A 20,900-nucleotide genomic window follows, 5' to 3' on the forward strand; every position below is an offset into this window, starting at 1 on the left:
GAATAAAGACAATAAGTGAGATTTTGTGTTGCTACTGCTGAATAAGCGCCACAGCAAGGAAAACTGTGGCCTGCAGAGTAGCATAATATATAGACAATGTAAATGAAAAACTGTTGTGTAAACATTATTTTTCTCAATGAATTGTGTTTCGTTTCATCAATTTCTTGTCAAAGAACGAACGTTTAGAGCAAAAGTGGGCTAAGTGGTGCTAGTCCACTCTGCGTAATGAAGTTGCCTTCATTTTTAAATTGACAGTTTCTTGTATTAAATTGTCTTTCTAGTAGTTCCTCTGATGAGAGCGCCCAAACTCTCCTAGCCATGAAACAAAACAATCGAGCAAAGTGTTGGATTGTGTCGAATAGTGTGTATAAGGTAGGTTACAGTTGGACTCTGAGTAGTATTGTGTTTAGATAGGATATGATGCCGTGTCCTAGTTGGACACTTGTATCCTAGGCCTCTCATATATAGCGGGGCTAGACACATGATGTAATCTATGCCAACATAATAACACAGGCGCGCAAGGGGGAGCCGGCGCCCGGGTGGCCGGTGTGCGGTATTGTGACGGTGTCATGGGGAGGAGCGCACATAGTCAGCCCTCGGGGATGTAGCCATATCGATGAACCTCGTTAACAAATCTCAGTGTCGAGCTCATGTGATTGCTTAATCCTCGGATGATCGACGGTATATGCCTCGGATTTATTCTAACAAGTGGTATACATAAGCTAGGTTGTTCGGAGGTCATGGAAGGTTGATTAAGAGGATAGCTCGTTGGCTGGTTGATTTCGTTGGTGGTGTTGATGATCGCGATTATGTAATTTGCACCGGAAGCAGTGACGGAAGGCGACGTAACAGTCGAAGCTAGCGGCGTGGGCGTTCTGGACGAAGACTCGTCGAGATCAGATTGGTGTTGGAACCGTGCATGTTTTTTTTGAGAAATCTCGCTCGCTTTATTGATTCAAAACAATGTTCATAGGTACACGGTTTGGGTCATGAGGAGTGCCCAACCAAATATGCCTCCCTATATCTTAATTATAAGCGAATTTAGCGAGATTATGAGCCTCGAAGTTATTGTTTCTTCGCTCAAAAACAAACGAGCAAGAAGAGAAACTCGCTCTACGGTCTATGATTTCATGTATAACAGCCGCATTGGCACCCCCTGTGCCTTCATTGATATCTTGCACCACACCTTGGCAGTCTGAGGCTACCATGATATTCTGCTCGTAGAGATCCTCCGCCAAAGATAGGGCTTCTCGGCAAACGTATGTTTCCAATATAAGAGGGTCTCTAATTCCTTTAAAGACAACTGCTGATGAGCCCAGAAAATTACCGTTAGAGTCTCGGCAGACTGCAACAGCCACTCCCACTCGTCTGTGCCTTGCTACTGCACCATCCACATTGATTTTACCAACCCCAGCAGGAGATGGGTTCCAACGGCGTTGCTGCCCTGAAACTCCAAGTACTTGCACTTTTTGTTTAGCAGCTGGGATTTGTTGTAGCTCCTGAAGATAAGAGTCTACAAAAGATACTGTCTGGTGTGGGTTTTGGAACAAATATTCATAAATTGCCTTCCACCTCGCGTACCAAACAGCCCACAAAGTAACGACCATTCTCGTGAAGCTCACGTGGTCTAATGTCTCATGAAGTTCAAACAACCAGTTCTTCGCATGAGGTTCCTCGTTCCCTGTCATCCACGACACAAGGGTTTCATCCGACAAGGCCCAGATGCACCTCGACATAGTGCATGACAATATAGCATGTCTCCACGAGTCTTGGCATCCACACAGCGGACACGCACTTTGCGTTGCCATATTCCGTCTATGTAGGACATCCGTAGTTGGTATGGAGTGATGAGCGAGACGCCACAGAAAAACTCTGATCTTTGATGGGACTTTCAGGTGCCATAGACGGCCCCAAGCTTCCTCTTCTCTAGCAGTTGATGATGAATCACCCCGTCCTTCTAGCCAAGCTTCTCTTTGAAGTTTTGTTGATACTAGGAGCTTGTATGCCGAACTGACTGTAAACCTGCCCTTCCTGTCCGGGTTCCAAGCCCAAAAGTCCTCCGTATTTCGTGTGCACACTGGGATCTTTAGGATCGCTTCAGCATCGAAGGGTAAGAAAATCGTACGCACTAAGGTTTCATTCCATGAGGCGGTGGCCGGAGACAGCAGATCGGATACCCTCCTGGGAGGTGTCGCCACTAATGATGCAATTGGTTTTGGAGCTGTTTCTTTGGGAATCCAGTTGTCCTCCCAGATGCGTGTAGATAAGCCATTGCCAATCCTTCTGATTATTCCCTGTTGCAACACATCTCGCCCCTCTAGAATTGTACGCCATATTTGAGATGGACGTGAACCCAGCTCGGCCTCAAGAATAGATGAGTTAGGGAAATAAGATGCCTTCAATAATCTTGCACTTAAAGTGGTCGGTTCATGCAGTATCCTCCAGGCTTGTCTGGCCAGCAGCGCGAGATTGAACAATTCCATATCTCTGAATCCTACCCCCCAAATATTTTGGCCTCGTCATCACGTCCCATGAAACCCATGCTGATTTGCGCTCTCCTTGTTTACATCCCCACCAGAACTTTCTGATGATAGTCTTTATGTGATCACAAAGACCTCTTGGCAACTTAAAACACGACATGGAAAAAACCGGGATAGCTTGAGCTACCGATTTTATTAGCACCTCCTTTCCTCCTGCCGACAAGCACTTGCTCATCCATCCTTTTACCTTATTCCAGACTCGGTCACTCAGGTATTTGAACGTCCCTTTCTTGGAGTGCCCCACATCAGATGGCATTCCCAGATATTTGTCATTGAGTGATTCATTTGGAACTTACAAAAAACCCTTCACAGCAGTCCGTACTATTTCTGGGCATCCCCTACTAAAAAGGATGGATGACTTATCCCTGTTAACTCTCTGTCCCGATGCATTGCAGTATGTATCCAATAGGTTTGAAACCGATTCTGCTCCGTCAACACTTGCCCTGAAAAACAGTAGGCTATCATCCGCGAATAAAAGATGGTTCACCGGCGGAGCCGATGGTGCCACCTTAATGCCGCTGAGCTGGGATGACTGGTTCTGAGACTTTAGGAGGCACGAAAGGCCCTCTGCTGCCAACAAAAAAAGATACGGTAAGATCGGGTCTCCCTGTCGAATACCACGTGTAGGCTTGAACACCTCTGATTTGACACCATTGAACATTACTGAAAAAGATACTGAACTAATCATAGTCATGATAACTTTAACCCATTGTGGCGCGAAACCAAGTTTCTCCATAATAGTATTGAGATAGGGCCACTCCACTCTGTCATAAGCCTACATCATGTCTAGCAGGCACAAATTCAGACTGCTCTTCGGATATAATATCAGGCAACACGGCCTTCAGACGATTCGCTAACATCTTAGAGGCAATCTTGTAGAAGACATTGCATAAACTTATGAGGCGAAACTGTGAAAGTAAGACAGGATTTGTTACCTTAGGAATTAAAACCAGTAACGTATCATTGAACCATGCACGTGCAGCTTCGCACGAGCGCAGTCAGCAGCAGCGGTCTAAGGCCCGGGCGTGGGGCTGGCTAAAGGGCTGTGGATCGCAGGAGACAGCGGCCCATGGCACGAGCAGCGTGCGGGCGTTTGGGCTGTTGTGGCGGCGCAAGCAGGGACGGGTGAAACCACCATCGGAGAAGCAATCGGGGCAACGTACACGAGATTTGTTTGGACAAAAATTATTGGCGCAAGGACCAAGGATCAGGCGTGATGCTATCTAAAAAGAGGAAAGAAATACAAGTTCAGAAGCTACATGTGACGGATTGTAGTTTGACTAGCTAGCTTGTTATTGATCTCTTTTGGTACGTGCACACGGGAAGGCTACAAGGGATTTTATTTTGGTCTTCTTTTGTTTGGTACACAATTTGTGTATGGATGGCAGTCAGGGTTGACGATTTGGGAGCCTTGAGCGTGTCGTACAGTCGAACGAGTTCGGCTCGGTCAGATTTGGACAGTCTAACGGATCGACGCAAGTCGGTTGATACAGAAGATGGTGGTGAGATCGGCGACGACGGCATAGGAGCGTGATGCTGATGGTGACCGACTTCTGGGCGTGGAAACACGTGGCGCAGGTTTGAGGACTTGTGTGGCTTAGACAAGACTATGACGCGGGGTTGATTCAAGACGGTGCACATGAGAGCTTGAAGTCGATGGGGCGCGAGGGTGGACTGATCATCTACCATGGAGTCATGTTGAAGGTGGAGCTGGATTGAGGGGCTACGGTGTAAGGATCCAGAGAATCGAAGCCTATTCAGCGAGGAAAAAAGCGAGTGACACGTAATTCGGACTGGAGCCCAGTGGTCTGATGGAAGCGTGAAACTCGTCATCGGTCGGTGATGATCGGTGGTATTCTGTAGTAAGGGTTGAGTGGTGTGGTTTCGCGACCCTTGAGACTCGACTGGGACAAAGGAGGCTCGACGCGGTAAAAGCGGCGAGGCGTGCGGTACGCGCCGGACATGGAGACGGGCCAACGCTCTGGTCGTCATACATGTGGTGAGACAACTGCAAATTTGACTCCGGATGACTACAAGTTGCAGGTGGGGTCATATGGAGTCTTTGGAGTAGGAGCGGTACTTATGGGATAAAAAGTCCAATGTACATGAAAGTTTGACGCATGGACAAATTCAAGGTGGTGGAGAATATTCACCAAGGTGGAGTTTGTTGGAGTTGTGTCGAATATTGTGTATAAGGTAGGTTACAGTTGGACTCTGAGTAGTATTGTGTTTAGATAGGATACGGTGTTGTGTCCTAGTTGGACACTTGTATCCTAGGCCTCTCGTATGTAGCGGGGCTAGACACACGATGTAACCTATGCCAACATAATAGCACACGCGCGCAAGGGGGAAGCCGGCGACGTGTGCCGGTGCCCGGGTGGCCGGTGTGCGGTATTGTGACAGTGTCATGGGGAGGAGCGCCCATAGTCAGGCCCCGGGGATGTAGTTATATCGGTGAACCTCGTTAACAAATCTCGGTGTTGTGCTCATGTGATTGCTTGGTCCTCGGATGATCGACGGTATGTCTCGGATTTATTCTAACACAAAGCATGACGCCGAGTGTTGTCTTGTCCACACTGGATGCACACGGGGGTATTGGCCATATTTGGGTGGTGGAGAAGCTCGCACGTAGGGACGGACTGTTGTGCTAACCGCCACACGAACACTTTTAGCTTTGATGAGGCACTGATTTTCTGAAATAAGGTCCAATTTTTACCTTGCGCCTCAGTGCCAGAGGATCCACCATTATGCTCCAACCAATCCTCCCTGCTAATTTTTGTTTAAACAACCATTATGTAAGTGGACCGCATGGAGAGAAAAAACCCGGCTCTCTTCACCCCACTCCCTAAAAGTCATCAACTCTTTCGGTGCACACGGGGGTCTTCAATATCTCATTAGCATCAAAGGGAATGAACACCCTGCACACCGGCTCCTCACGCCAAAAAAGAAGAGGTGGGATCTACTCCCTCCGTTCTTAAATATAAGTCTTTGTAGAAATTTCACTATGGATCACATACGAATGTATGTAGATATATTTTAGAGTGTAGATTCACTCATTTTGCTTCGTATATAGTTTATAATGGATTCTCTACAAAGACTTATATTTAGAAACGGAGAGAGTGTAAGCTTGGCCACAAACTCTGGTGGGTTTTGAACGAGTGCAGTAACCGGCCTTTTGTAGCTGCTCCGCGGGATCCAATTATGAGCCAAATATATTTGCTCTCTCCTGTGCCAATCTTCCTAATAATTCTCTGAGCCATAATATCATGTCCATCAAGAATAGTGCGCCAAATCTGTGATGGATGAGGCCCTAGTTCAGCTTCCAAAACAAAGCATGCTGGATAGTATATCGACTTGAGAATTTTTGCACCAAGGAAAGTTGGTCCGTGTAGCAACTTAAGGATTACCTGGAAAGCAAAGCCAAATTAAAGATCTTCAAGTCTCGAAAGCCCGGACCACAACTCAAGACACCTTTTTTTTTTAACAATCTCTGAAGACACCCAACATGATGACGGTAGAAAATCCATTGCTGGGTGACGTTTTTTTTCAGGGGTTGCTTTTTTTTTTGAGCGGATGCTGGGTTTTGTTATTAGGGGTTGAGGGGATGCCCCTTTTTTTTTTTGAGAAATCTTGACGGGATGCCGGGTGACTGTAGAGAAAGAAGGAATTGGGGGGATACCCGGGTACTGGAGGCCCAGAGCCGAACGCGAGGCCCGGTAGAGACATGGTGACTCCTCCATGAGGGGAATGGTACGTGGGCCAACATTGTCTGGTGAGGGGAAGGAAGGTGGAGAGAGAGAGAGCAGTGTAGGGACATCCTGAGTGACCACCGGAGAGAGAGAAGAAGAAGAGGCTGCCAAGGTCGACGGCGGAGAAGAAGAGGCGATGGCGTCCGGGTGGGGCATCAACGGGAACAAGGGGCGGTGCTACGACTTCTGGCTGGACTTCAGCTCGTGCATGAGCCGCTGCCGCCAGCCCTCCGACTGCGGCCTCCTCCGCGAGGACTACCTCGAGTGCCTCCACCACTCCAAGGAGGTACCCATCCTTCTTCCCCCCTTCCTCCCCACGCCTAGATGGATAGAGATCTATCCTTCCTCGTCTGATCTGCCGCCGCATCGCTAGCCGGCGGCTACCTAGATCTGTCGCCGGGGCCTCGTGTAATTCGTACCTAGGCGAGCCGCTCCGGAATTTCAGGCATTTCCGGTCTTTCGTGGCAGTATCGATATACAGAGAGAAAACGATTGTTCCCGATGTGTTCTCGAACTTGGAGGGTTCATGTAGATATTGTCATGTGTTCATTTGTTATATTCCGTCGTCAATGTAGCCTAGTTATGAACCATCGACCTTCTGAATCGATTCGATGTAGCCGTGTTCGGGCAAAGTAGGATTGCGCAGGGATCCTTTAACCCATTGTAGGCTTGACAAATTAGGTCGGACTTCTTACATGCTCCATTTCATTGCGTGTTGCAGTCAACCTTGATAAGCGTATTGTAAAGGATCGTGTATCGGAGTCTTTTGTGCAATCATCTCTTAGGATAGTCGCTGAAATTGTGGCTCAGATAGCCAACTACTTACATTTGTTATCTAGATTTTGCTCTCCGGATAGCTTCCTGCTTCTGGTGATGGGATAAACTTATTAGGACAATTGCTGATTCTAGGATGTGACTAGTAAAAAAAAAAGGTAATTATACTCAAGTACTCCATTTGTAAAGAATATAAGATCGTTTAGATCACTAATAGGTCTTATATTTCTTTACAAAGGGAGTATCTGTTACATCCTGCCATGTGTGATAGGATCATATAAGAATTTTATGTTTTATTATCGGGATAATACACCGATTCCTTAGAACCATTTTCCTGGCAAAAGGAATACCTTAGAACCAGCTTCGTTCCATTCATTGTTATTGAAGTATTTTCGGGTGCTAGATAAGATGACAGTCTGAACTCATATTATTCTGCACTTCCATTTCATTGTGCCGGGTGATTTTATGAATCATGGTAAGCTGATAGTGAAATCGTAAACTTAACATTTGTTATTTCTTCTACTGCAGTTCCAACGCAGGAACAGGATCTACAAGGAGGAGCAACGTCAGATAAGAGCTGCTGCTCGCAAGGCCAAGGAGGAAGCCGAAGGAGCTCCTGCTGTTGCAGCTCACCACTAGCATCCCTTTTCAATTTTTTTCTTATGCTTTTGTTTGTTGCAAGCGCTTCCATGTTCGGCTATGAGCAAGGCAATAATTACCTAAACATTGCACCCTCCCACCTCCATGACTTGTTCTAAAAGCATGAGTTTGATAAACTACCTTGGTCATCAAGTTTGTGCATGTTTGAGATATTAAGCGATACGCTTGATTCAATCATGAAACATGATGTTTGTGCATGTCTGCATATCTTGTACTCCCTCCGTTCCTAAATACTCCCTCCCCTAAATACTCCCTCCGTCCAATAATGTAAGACGTTTTGTGACACTATATTAGTGTAAAAAACCGTCCTATATTATGGGCCGGAGTGAGTATAAGTCTTTTTAGACATTTTAAATGGACTACAACATGCGGATGTATGTAGACATACTTTAGAGTGTACTTCTAGATTCGCTCATTTTGCTCCGTATGTAGTCACTTGTTGGAATCGACTTATACTTAGAAACGGAGGAAGTAGCGAGCAACATGATGGTTCAATACAATTCACAGTAGCGCTTTTCTTTTAATTGATTGGCATTGGCACTTCAGGGGCTGAGGGTGGGCTTGTCTTCAGTTATTGTTACTTTGCTAGCTCATCCAGAGATTGTTCGGATTCTACCTCCTCAGGAATTGATTAATCAGTTTATGAACTAAGATTGGAAAATGGAAGATTTCCTGCAAAAAAAAAAGTGAAGATTTTTCTTCCTTTAGTGCAAATGGTGTGATCGCTCTTCAGATTGTTTTTGCTGCAAATGCAAACAGCAGGCTCTAATAATATTCTGTGTCAATTTGGTGTTTCAGCTGTTCATAAAGCCTTGTTTATGGTTTGATTCGGTATTCATACAGAAGAAAAGGCATAGCACTGTTGTTGATTTTAAGTGGATGTGAGCAGAATTCGTTGCACATATTAGTTCTTCTAGCTGATCAAATTCAAGACATTGCTTAAACCTTGGCGCTGGAAACAAAGCATGATTTTATTTTCACAACACAAAGCTACAGTGACAACAAAAAGAATGTGATAACCCCACATGTACATGTTTTTGACAGATGGCATTTTATTCACCAGAGCAGGACGTACATTAGTTCTTATTCCCAAGCAACCAGATGATGTTTTTTAACCAAAACAACAGGTTAAAAGGAACCACCTCTCACATCTGGCATTACTTTGCTTTAAACTATATACAACACAAAGGACTGCCTTTTCAGTCCCCAGTGGGTCTTAACGAATCGCTAACCCCTAATCTAGAATACCAACTGCCCAGCGCATATCTTGTGAGGAACTTGTGAGTCAGACGTGAGCTTCAACTCAAAGTAATTAAATCTTCATTTGCTCCCAGCGCATATCTTCTGCTGTCAATGCAAACTGAGAGGCGCCACCGCGGGGGAAAAAATCTACCGGCAGCTGTCAAAGTGCACCTAGAACTGCCTTGAGCTCATGGTCTCGCCTATTCTTTAGGAAAATAGCAATCTTTTACAGATAGCCGGTCAAAAGCATCAAAATTTGCCTTTAAACCAACAAACTGGCTTCCTAGCTGTGCGCAAGCAGCATGCGGCCATCTGCACCCCTCTCTGCTGCGGAAGGGGCAGAGCGATTCGCAAACTTGGTTGCTTGGTGTCTCTGATACCAAACTGTCCTCAATCGCAGAGATGGATACAGACATGTCAGCATTATCATCTTGCTGGGATACAGTGTCAGCTTCTCTTCGAAATGAATATGACATCTCCTCGGACTTGTCCACTTGGTTTTCGTTCGTCGAGAAATTAACAGTGCACCCTATAGTTTGGATTGCCCTTTTAATGGCGACGTTCTCCCTTCGAGCCCTTTGAGCCATGGCTAAGGCTGAACTACTTGCACGCCTCTCCCTCTGCAAGTCTGTCAGCATAGACTCCATCTTCATTTTAATATCCCTTGATCTTGATTCAGCCATGTCCTTTGACTGCCCATTGCATGAGAAAACAAAGGAATACATGAAACCTATCTTCAGCCATGAATTTTTGTCTGCTAACTTATGTATTATAAGTACTAAAAAAATACAGATGAGCCTGCATAATAAATAATAAAAGGCTATAGAAAAGTACCTTGACTGAGGCCTCGTATTTTTTACGCATGGAATGCCCATGGGATTCAAGACCACCACCTTGTGATTCAGGGGGACATGTCCATCTCAAATAAAACTGAGGCCATAGAGTTGGAGCAAGTGCTGCAGCAGGGGGTACAAGGGGGAGCCAATACCTCTCTCGGTCATAAAATGGATTAATGTGCTCATGGAAGCTACCACCAGAAGCCCGGAGATCAGCCAAGTACGTCCACATGCAATGGCAAGAGCTTGTAACCCCAGATTGCTCTCTTTCCCGCTCGCTTGCATTTGGAATAAAAATTAGCCATGCAGAATACTTCACAATTAAGATAAACCGAACAGTGCAGAAAGAATCAAACATTATCTTCTTAACCACAGACTATCATGGTCTGGGCAAGCACATTTTTGGCACGTATGTGGCATGATTACTGGGTCAACTAATTACTAGATAATACACATGCAGCCGCTGACACTTTGAATTGATTTGAGCACCAGATGTGTACTAATAGATACCTAAGATAAACTTCAGAATTGCTCAGTGCACCCTATAGACTTAATTCAACTGCAATCCTTCATAAATAATCCTGCTAGTTTTTTTTTCCATGAGGGGATACTTCTTAAACATCAAAAAGCATATGGAAAACCTTAAAAGAATGAGGGCATGTCTCCTTACAGAGGTTCCTTTTATTCGATACATACATACAAATTTTAACTGAAAATTGATCTGAACTTAAAAGTTCAATTCTTACATGATGTCCTACTAATAAATATATCGACACAACATCTGCATTTCAAATTTCGCGTTTTTCATATGCTTCACTTTTATTGATGATTCACACATAAAATGGAAAGGGTGTGATGAACATGCCTTTGTCTCCCCCCTCCCTCCCCCCACCGCCACGTGCGCATGAGCACACACACACAAACGACATACGAACAAAAAATTGCCAAGACGGTCTCTAGATTAAATACCTATTGCATAGGAAGTTCCCAAAGCGACATGATAGCACACAATCCATAAAGTCAACTAGGAATTTCTGCAACAAGAATAGTCCAGGTTATGCATACCCATGAAGAGACCTAGTGTTAGCATGACCATACAGCTGCAGAAGAAAAAGAAGACTTACAGATGAAAACTGAAATGCAGCTGGGTATAGACGTAACAACTGAGCAATACAATCAAGCCACTGAAACAAAAGATGCGGTATTAGAAGAGAACAAGCTCAAGTAATTAAACGAAATGTACATCAAATACCTCCAAAGCAAATACAAATGCATGAACAAGACAGCAGAAACATCCAAACTGTATGATAGGTCGCCCCTATAATATTAAAAAGGAGCCATGCAGTTTTGTTCTCAAATGCTCGAACACATTGATAATCATTAAAGCACACCATGCTGTTAACTGATGTCACTCCACTAGAAATTTAACGCTTCTGAGAGACATGATTTGTGAAGGGCCTGCTGCACAGCCTAACTAAACGGTGAGCAGCCTTTAGCCCCCCAAATAGGTAAAGTCCATAATCTATTAAATAGAACAAGTAATTTGAATATTAACATATAAAAGAAACAGCCTATCATTTATTCATCAAAGCCACCAGTTGGTAGTTGCTGAGACCAAGGCAACTCCTATTATTTATTGATACAATCTGCCAGACAAAAGGAAAAGAAAAGTAGCACTTGTAGGCTACCTGTAACAGTATGGGTGAACTGTTGTTTGATGTCTGGGATTGAACTGATGTATTAGAGGATGACCCTGGTGTTCCTAAAGAACCTCTGCTCGGCGAACTGGTTAAATTCCCAACAGATGGTTGCCTTAGTAGCTCATACTGTGATCCCCCATTCTCGGACACTGTTGGAATTCCCAATCGCTCTGCAAACGGGTGACCAAAAGCTAGCCAATCCTTTTCCACAAGGGCCTAAAAACAGTTTGGTAAAAGAGTGTTATATATCCAAGTTCCAAAACCAAGTCTTTCATACTATTGAAGTGACACGATTGAAACAAATCAGCAATCAGGAACTATTTATACATTAGACAACGTAATGTTGATTAATTGCAGGGCACAGGAACTTAATGTGAATATGAACTGCAGTTTTTTAGTCTTAAAAGTTCAGAAGGCCATATATCATGTGAAGAGGCATGTGCAACAACTAGTCCGAGGAAATGGCATGTCATTACATTACATTTCCATTTTAACAACAAAAACAATCAAACATCAAATATAATTATAAATATTCCATTGAAGAGTTTCATGACAGGAATGGAGGAGAAGTGGAAACAAAATTATCTTGCCACAGGAGCACATTGCAAACTTTGTGGTCTCTGCGAGTCTGTACCTGGAACCCATCGAACGTTCTATAATAGGGGTCAAGCAACAAACAAGCAAGTGCAATCAACTGGGTTGTGCGGTCCCAACCATCACTGCAAAAGAGAAACAAAAATCAGAAATTAAAATTTGACCGGAGCAACAAAGCTGTAGCAATCATGCAGCCCAAGATTACATCCAAAGGATCATTGTTAAATGCATGAGAGGTGAGCAAGACAGCCAGGATTTGGAGTCCCTCTGATTCCTAGTAGAACCAGTAAACAACAACAACAACAACAACAACAAATCCTTTCAGTCCCAAACAAGTTGGGATAGGCTAGAGTTGAAACCCATAAGATATTGAAACCGTTCTGGCACATGGATAGCTAACTTTCACACATCCCTGTCCATGATTAAATCTTGGGTCACAAGCCATGTTCCAAACTCAAAATGAACAAAGACCTACCAACCGGCATTTGATTCTTAAGGCCTGCTTTAACACCAGATCATTATATAAGGTAACCTACATGGTATAGTTCAACCACTCCAGTGGCATTGGCATGTAATCCCAGCTACAACAAATGGTTAAAGGAGCTACGGCAGCAAAAGGGTGAAAATAAGGCTGGCTTCACCACCTCCAAATGGTAGTTCAATAACCTCTCAAGGTGGTTTCACCATTATTTCACATCCTAGGGGTCACAAGAGTAAAAAGAGCAAATTTTCAGGTTCTGATTATGCAAGTTCAACAAGTGGTAGAAACTTGGGATATGTATCATTATTATTATTATTTTAACAAACGGGTTCAGCTACTAAAACAGTAAAACCTTAACAGCAAACAGTGTCCATCCTTCCATGCAATGTATAAATGAATTTATGCAAATCACATGAGCAGACTCTTGCCGTAGTTGAGGGTTCAAATGGTTTTCTTTTCCTACTGATCACACAAATATTTCATAATCATTTGCAACAGGTCTTTTGTTATCTGAATTGATAAGCACAAATATGATGAACAGAGAATAGCAAATCTTCCCTGCAGACACTTGCATGCATGACATGTCCGAACTAAATGCAAAATCAAGAAGCATGATCACAGAAAACAGAACCATCAATGTTCTCCATTTACAACAACCAGCAAATTAGTTCAATTAGCACATCTTATCGATACTGAGGTAAGTACAAAAAAACCTGCAATGGACAAGAACTGAAGCTGATTCCTGGGCAATTTGTGCAGCAATCCATGAAGCACCAACCAGGATGTTCTGGATATGATTTAGCCATTCCCCTAACATCGAAGAAAACTGTGTCATGCTATTAAGACTGCCTCCACCCCAGGTTGATCCACGATTTCTCTGAAAGAGAAAATATTATATTATTCTTGTGTTTGCTTCTCAGCGAACATGCAGACATTACAGTGTGAAAAAATCAAATGCTTGCCCGGTCTCCGACGAGGGATACAGCTGAAGAGGAACCGTTTGATGATATTGACCCATGGGCATCCACATAATCCCTAAGGCGAGAAAGACTATCTCTCATTGTGTGGATGTTTTGTATTCCTAAGAAAAGAACCTGGTTCCAAATCCAATGAATTAAAGAAATAAAACAAAGTATAAAGCAGTTCTATAGAATACCCATACAAGCCGATCTGTGCATATACTCTTACCTCAGATTTTGGATAATTAGAAGATGACTCTGAGCCACCACCCTTTGCCCCATTTGCTAAAGCATTTGCTCTTGGCCGGGCATCAACTATGTATAATTTCCTGTTTACATTGGAAGCGGGAAATTTGCAACATTAAAAGCATTGAAACTGTTCATAGCGGTTAGGTATCACCGTATCAGAGAGTCAATATGTGCTAAAAAATATGGAATAGAGGGCATAAAAGGTAGTGGCTTATACTAACTAGAATTTGCTCATGTTAAACACAAAAGTAGGTAAAATTTAATATGACATGACATCAGCTATGGGTTCTCAGCTCTGTATGTGAGGATAGACAATAAGACAGTTGATAGCATTAGCAACAGCGCAACACCGTTTGCCTGCGTACATCTGTTTTTCCAACTAGATAACTGCCCATGCGTTGCAACGGAGGCATAAATATTCTAGTAGCTTAGCCCGCAAGTGCACATCCATCAATGTTAAATTGGTGCATTAAAATTTGTCTTGATGGAGTACTATCTTGTTGTCAACACAATATTGGGTGATTTAAGCCATATGGAAAACTGGCTTAGCCTATCTAATGCTTGTTATCTTCTACACTAAGAAGTGTTCAAGTGTGGTCCTCTGGATGTTTATAATGTGCTTGCAAATTTTTATTTCCCTGGTCTGATATTGAACACATTCCAGTTTTTAAACTGTAGACCAGATGTTTATAATGTAGTCCTCTGGATGTGTTCAATCAAATGGTAGTAGTTCAAGTGTAACCACTAATTATGTCCCTTCTGTCTTGAATAGATGGAGTTCTTCATCTGCTTGCTGCTCACAATCATCAACTACAGCTTGACATCATCTACGCGGTCAGCATGCTCGCAATTGATTAAGAGCATCCACCAATGGAACATGTGTTTGTGTTGTGATGATGAACCGCTGATATTCGCTGATCAAACATCTTGTATTTTTCATCTGGACCGTGGCATGTGCCATGTTTATACAATAATCATTTTCCTTATTTCTGGAATCATGATACTTATAACTGATTATAAGAGCTTATTTGTTGCTTTGCATAATGTGGTTGTACGTTCGTTGCATGTAAAGTTATTTTATGAGTTGAGTTGTAAAGATTGCACTTTAATTGTAGTGTTGCCATTCTGCACCAGCTTGTTCAAAACTGTGTGTACCAAATAGTAGAAAGGGGATTAAGGGATGTGAAGGTTGGATTGGTGAGCATTTGAGAGGATTGGGTGAAGAAGAGGAGCCACCAAATCCCCTCCAATCCCAACCCCTTTGGGGCTGGAAAACCACCTCTACCAAATGAGGCCTTATTGGCTTACCAACAATGAAAACAAGATTTTGTTTGGTAAGTCAACAAGATGTGGGGAAGTTGAGACAGTTTTCAGGAAATCCAATGGGACAAAAAAACAGAGGTGGGATGGGGGGAAATCAAAACGGGGAGTAGGAAGAGGGTCGGACAAAGGAAAGAGTGAAACGGGAATTCGTTCATTTTTAGTAGAGATAGAAATAGAGAAAGAAAAGCACATGTAAGAATTAAGTTGCAAGAGTCAAGGACACATTATAAGAGACGATACTTAAATGATATCAGAGAGCCCAACCAACATAGAAATGTAAAACATGCTTTGATTACCTTGGAGGCAAATTCGCATCAACATTTTGGATGCAGAGAGCAGAAACAAGCTTCTCGTCAGCATTGCTGCAGAAATTACCGTATGATTAGACCAGCAGCACTCAGAGGTCAGCACACATGTCAAGGCTATTTATTTAGATGGATGTAAGCTCACTTTCTAAAGTTCATCATTAATCCCACCAGCGGCTGAGACGACCTTGCCAAGACAGCTCCAGAAACTGCAATGCAAACAAGTTCACTTCTTACTGCATATTATTCAAAAAAACTAAAACCAAAATGCTAGCTGATGCCTCCTTCACGGTTCTTTTTATCACCGCTATAACCATGCTTTTAATCACCAAAACATGTGTAGTTTGCCCGATCAATATGGATATAAAATACCTCCAACTCCAAAAAGAAGGCACATGATTTAGTATTGTAATTGTTGATAGTTTTCCTACAAACTTGGTCAAACTTTGCACCATTTGACTTCAAACAAAATTTATGTGCCCTCTTTTCAAGCACGGCGGGTGTAGAGACTTGGTGTTCAGCAACATGAATGAACCACTCAAATTTCAAAGTTACTCAAGAAAATACATATAAAACATGATTTCACATGACATGATCGAACTAGAAAGAAATAAGGAGATCAGAGAACCAGGAAGTTCCCATTTCACAGTAGCTACTCTTGGGATTTTATTTGACATTTTAACAAACAGACATAGAACTGGTTGGTAGACCAAATAGAAGGTTCATACTCAAACCTAGTAGCATTACAAGTATAATTGACTAGTTTGGATATACTTGCAAGAATACTAACAAGAGTTGTGGTGGTGCCAGGCTTTTAGCCGGTAGTAAAGGAGATAACTGACCATCTATGAACCAACAATATTTTACAGAAGAAAATGCTGAGGTTATTTCATGCATAAAACAATTTCCAAATATAGTGAGTAAGAAATTACAGGGGAAGGTAAAAAATGTTTGCAAGGAATGAAAAATGAGTGGACATACCAGGGTTACACCACGAAATAATAGGCAAGCGTCTGCCGGCTCGGAAAGTAGAAGCTTGCCACAAATCTTCATCACTAAAAGAAAAATATTTGCATGTGTGACTTGTTGAGGATGCATCTAAAAGAACAGAAATTATCACATGATGTTGCCAAAGGCAAAAGAATACCTTATGCTCTTAGGAACAATCAACTGAGAGGGGTATGTTGAACACAATGAATAGCTCGAATTAACTGTGGTTAGTCTCCAATTGTTACGGAAATAATATTTTTCAACTTCAAACTCACTGCCTTCGCTAAGAAGACGATGGTATTCCTTCATGAGACGCATCTTTGGATCGGATTTCTTATCAACAGTGGATGGGTCACAAGAAAATGCATATAGCTCCCACAGCTGAGAAGGTTTAGCATATCTTCTCAAAGCGTCAAACACTTCATTTTTCTGGAAAGGTAAGTATCAGAAGTAGATCTCTGAAGATAAATGGCTAATCTAGTAATCTGGTATAACAAAATACAAGTGCATGTAAAGTTAAAACTGGATATTGCTCAACCTAAAGAAAATGCCGCGCTTATTTCCAGAATTAGCTAAAAAAAAGTAATCGATAAACATATGCAATAGTTTTTGGCTAGAATGGAAAAGAATATCTACCTGCTTGGTTCTAGGACGAAAAGCGAACACAATAACTCTCATGTCTTTACCTGAACAGAAAAGTAACCAAGTAAAAGGTGAGGTAATTAAAATGTATTTTCTGAACTTTTCAAATGGCCAACAAAATCACTAGAAATAGACTGCACATCCATAAAAAAAATGAAGCAGCAACAGAACAAAGACATTTCAACTATCACGGTAAAAATCACAAATCTGAGTCGTCGGGGTAAAAGAATAGAAGAAATGGTGGATGCAGTTACAGGATGATATGTAAAAGAGATTCCTCACATCAATAGTATCATCATTCTTCCACCCAGACTTACTCAAATTTCATGATTAAGTAGCTGTTGGTGCTCAGGGCAACCCTACGAAGTAGAAACTCACCAATGACTTGAAGAAGTTCACGAGGCTGCTTCTTATCATACTGGCGTGGTACGGATTGAAGCTTTACATCCTGCAGAAAAACCAGTCTGATCAATAATCCATAAGAATTGCTTGCAAGCATTAGAGCAAACAAACAGTGGTCATGCACCAAAGAAGATAAACCAAACTTAAACCAATAAAGTGTCCACTGATAGTAACCTGGAGACTTACATCATTTAACTTCTCAATTGTACTAAGGGGTATGGTACCTAACTCTATTATGCTTTTTGTTGCCTGGCTCTGAAAAAAAAAAGAAAATGTAAGACAGAATATACAAAGTTCTTATTCCAAAAACAAATCAATAAATTTTCTAGATTCCAATTCGATGGAATGAAACTGAGAGCACAATGTAGAAAGTGAACAATATTAAAAGAAGAATCACATGGCAGAAGGAATTTGTATTTCAGTGCAAGACGCATCACACCGTGTAATATTGGTTTTCACGGTTCCAACAGAATAATAATATGATTGCTTACCACAAAGAGAAGACGGAAATTTGTCACTGAAACAATGCCGGCCTCATCTGTGTTTAGTAGAACAACACCATGGCCCTAAGTAAGGAGAGGTAAGGATGATCAAATTCGAGATGGACAAATGTGAAGTCAAACATGGGAATGAAATTCATTCAGTGAAGGTTTCTGGTTTATGACTGGAAATGCATTATCATTTACAACTCGTGGTTTTCCTTATTATTAGTAAATTAAGAACACTAGGGGAAAAACAAGTCACTAAATAACCTTGAGTACTAAATTGATTTGGCCCCACACAGATTAATAAGTACTTCAATTTAAGAATATGTCAGGTGGAAAATTGACAATGATAGGCAGTTAGACATTTATTTCCCTTGTTAGCAGAAATTTCATGGTATGGGGAGCAAATATAGCAGAAAGGGAGGAACTAGTCACAGACTAGTCCACTGAACCTTGAATTATCTCACCCAACACAAATTCTCCTTGGGTTATCCTTGTTCTCTGTTGAGTTGACCACGGTGGGGCTATTGTCTAGTTCTCTGTCTGGCAAGTGAATATGCATGGCAGTAAAAACCAGTTTATAATTTCAGTACACTTCATTTGTCTGCCTTTCACATTTATTCCGTGATTTTTAGAGGCATTCCATAATTATTTCCTGTTTACTGATCCTATTAGCTCACAAATTGACTAACGCGTGCCATGCATGCACTCCGACCATATGAATTTCCAGTTCAGACACTAAATAGCCAACTATGTACATTACTACATTGGACCTGCTATATGCTGTTACACAACCTCCAAATCTTTTGGAATGCACTAATTGCGATCTAACTCCAGTATCTAGCACATGAATGCTGGAAGCACAGCCCTACATTGCGCGGATACTTCAGAGTTCAGAAAGCACGCGTATCTGGCCAGATACTGCCCGGATACTCGGATACTGCCCCGATACGGCCCGATACGTATCTTGTACGTGTCCTTTGATTTATTGATTTTTTTAAAGAAACTAATGTTTGATACGTGTAGGATACTGCTGCGATACGTTTTGGATATGGAAAACCCTTCGTTCGACATGAAAACACCTAATAGAGCCGCCGTACATCCCCATAACTCCTCAACTCGTCAAGTCCTCTCATCTCCCCACTGCACACATTCTGTCCTTCTGAATTCCAATAGTTGATAGCCGGCTCGCCGGCGGCAGGAGACTTCCACATCTCTCCTGCAGGACCTGCCACGCTGGCCTTTACTCAGACTTTATTGTTCGGTCAACTAACAGGTTCCACCTAATGAATGGTATATTCAACAAAATTAATATCAAGTTGTTTTTTATGAATTTGCTCACACGAACTTATTTGGTTAGGTTGTACATATAAACAATGGAAATAGCAATTTAGTTCCATTTAGGACAATGACATGCCCAACTGTACTCGATTTTTATTGCAGATCAATTGTTTGTGTACATAATACTTTATTATTGAAGGAAGCATTCATGATAATGTTGTATGATACTGCTTATTGTGATAAATTTCGTTTGTGTTAAACACTAGTTTTTCCTGTGAAAATTTACATCCAGCTTAGGCACATTATTACATATATATGTTAACTGTGTAGAAGTGGAACCTGTTGAGGCTAGAAAATAAAGGGAAACACACATTATCTACTACCCCGCCGCAACAAATCATATAGTATAGCAATATTGCAACCGATATACTAGCCCATTTGTTATATAGATTTTGAGGTATGTGCAATGCCACTGGGCTAATCTAGAACCGCCACAACCAATACATATCAGAGTTAATGACAATCCACGCCACCGGGCTCGCCGTATACCATAAGATTGCATATGGTTACCAAAACATATCAATAGGTTGCGAAGCGGAATTCACCAATCTCACAGAAAATGAAATCCATCGAACTGGTGAGGAATTTAAACTTGGGGGATGGAGTCGAACCTGGGCATAAACCTCCTCGTCCTCGAGCAGGAACTCCTCCATTCCCTGCGAAGACCTCCGCGACCTCGGATCCTTGAAGCGAGAAAGAAAAAAAGCACAGAACCGCATTAGAACATCAGACCACAGCCACAGCAGCAACCTAACCCTACGCACTCGCGCCGGTGGGGTGCAGGCACATGCGCGTGCTTATCGGTTCCAGGAATGGACCGATGCGCGCTCGCAGCGTGCGGTGGCCCCGAAGCGGGCCGCGTGCGAATCGGAAGCCCCAACTCCCGCCGAGGCGTCGGGCGCGCGGCCGAGGTGGTACAAGTTGAGGGACCGCGGGGCCGAGGAAGGTGTGGAGACGGGGGCTGGGGCTACCGTACCTCGATTTGGTTCCAGTCGATGGCGTCCCAGCTCCCAGAGGCCTCCATCTCCGGCGAGCGGAAGCGGCGGGGTACCCGACAGCGCCGCGGCTTCTCGTTGTCGTCGCGCGCGCGAGAGGAGAGAGAGGGGGACAGAGAGAGAGAGAGAGAGAGAGAGAGAGCGGTGTTGCGTTCGCGTGGGCTTTGGTTTGGCGTTGGCTTGTCGGGGGAGGCGACCGTCTCGCATTCGTGACGGCGCGGTCTCTATGCAACGCACGGTTTGTGTTTGTGTGCGGTGGCGTGAGGCAACCTACGAACGGAAAATCCTACTTGACGCACGTTGCGTCAAGTTGTCCGGCTTTCGCACAGACGTTTGCCAGCGAGGGAGGATTTGGGCCGGCCCGCCCACCACTTCTGTCATCCGGTTTTGGGAATCTTCCAGGAGGTTCCTGAACCGGTTTTCTTCGGTTTTGGGAATTTTCTAGAAGGTTCCTAAACCGGTTTTTTACTGTCTTAATTTCCTTTTTTTCTGTTTCTTTTTTTATTTCTCTCCTTTTTCTGTTTCTTCTTCTTTTATTCTTTTTCATTTTTATTTTCAAAAATATCCATGTTTCTTAAAATTCTTCACATATTTATAAAAAGTTTGCATCTACAAAAATTTGGGAGTTCCAAA

At 42.8% G+C, this 20,900-nt stretch overlaps 2 protein-coding genes across 2 annotated transcripts; one reads left to right on the plus strand and one right to left on the minus strand.

The window, feature by feature from the left end:
• Window positions 1-6,299: 6,299 nt before the first annotated feature.
• LOC119338256 (NADH dehydrogenase [ubiquinone] iron-sulfur protein 5-B-like) lies at window positions 6,300-7,937 on the plus strand. Its single transcript, XM_037610551.1, has 2 exons — window positions 6,300-6,575; window positions 7,592-7,937. The coding sequence occupies exons 1-2, from the start codon at window positions 6,426-6,428 to the stop codon at window positions 7,700-7,702; spliced, it is 261 nt and encodes an 86-aa protein (XP_037466448.1). The 5' UTR covers window positions 6,300-6,425; the 3' UTR covers window positions 7,703-7,937.
• Window positions 7,938-8,751: 814 nt separating this feature from the next.
• Window positions 8,752-20,450, minus strand: LOC119336137 (phosphatidylinositol-3-phosphatase myotubularin-1-like). Its single transcript, XM_037608151.1, has 19 exons — window positions 20,249-20,450; window positions 19,884-19,955; window positions 17,938-18,012; window positions 17,633-17,701; window positions 17,423-17,492; window positions 17,039-17,088; window positions 16,560-16,831; window positions 16,394-16,467; window positions 15,558-15,621; window positions 15,404-15,469; window positions 13,765-13,864; window positions 13,539-13,670; window positions 13,290-13,453; window positions 12,136-12,220; window positions 11,490-11,717; window positions 10,926-10,985; window positions 10,771-10,835; window positions 9,800-10,079; window positions 8,752-9,657 (listed from the first exon to the last, which is right to left on the minus strand). The coding sequence occupies exons 1-19, from the start codon at window positions 20,294-20,296 to the stop codon at window positions 9,166-9,168; spliced, it is 2,466 nt and encodes an 821-aa protein (XP_037464048.1). The 5' UTR covers window positions 20,297-20,450; the 3' UTR covers window positions 8,752-9,165.
• Between the last annotated feature and the right edge of the window lie 450 nt (window positions 20,451-20,900).

The sequence above is a fragment of the Triticum dicoccoides genome, chromosome 7B (assembly GCF_002162155.2).
Source record: "Triticum dicoccoides isolate Atlit2015 ecotype Zavitan chromosome 7B, WEW_v2.0, whole genome shotgun sequence".
Lineage (NCBI taxonomy): Eukaryota > Viridiplantae > Streptophyta > Magnoliopsida > Poales > Poaceae > Triticum > Triticum dicoccoides.

What these genes read in the sequence shown, in the direction of transcription:
- LOC119336137 (XM_037608151.1), bottom strand. Translation starts at nt 20,296, where the DNA reads ATGGAGGCCTCTGGGAGCTGGGACGCCATCGACTGGAACCAAATCGAG. An exon ending in TATCCCTCGTCGGAGACCGG is followed by an intron (nt 13,454 to 13,538) that starts GCAAGCATTTGA and finishes TTTCTCTTTCAG; the next exon opens with AGAAATCGTGGATCAACCTG. An exon ending in AATACGAGGCCTCAGTCAAG is followed by an intron (nt 9,658 to 9,799) that starts GTACTTTTCTAT and finishes TGCAATGGGCAG; the next exon opens with TCAAAGGACATGGCTGAATC.
- LOC119338256 (XM_037610551.1), top strand. Translation starts at nt 6,426, where the DNA reads ATGGCGTCCGGGTGGGGCATCAACGGGAACAAGGGGCGGTGCTACGAC. An exon ending in GCCTCCACCACTCCAAGGAG is followed by an intron (nt 6,576 to 7,591) that starts GTACCCATCCTT and finishes CTTCTACTGCAG; the next exon opens with TTCCAACGCAGGAACAGGAT.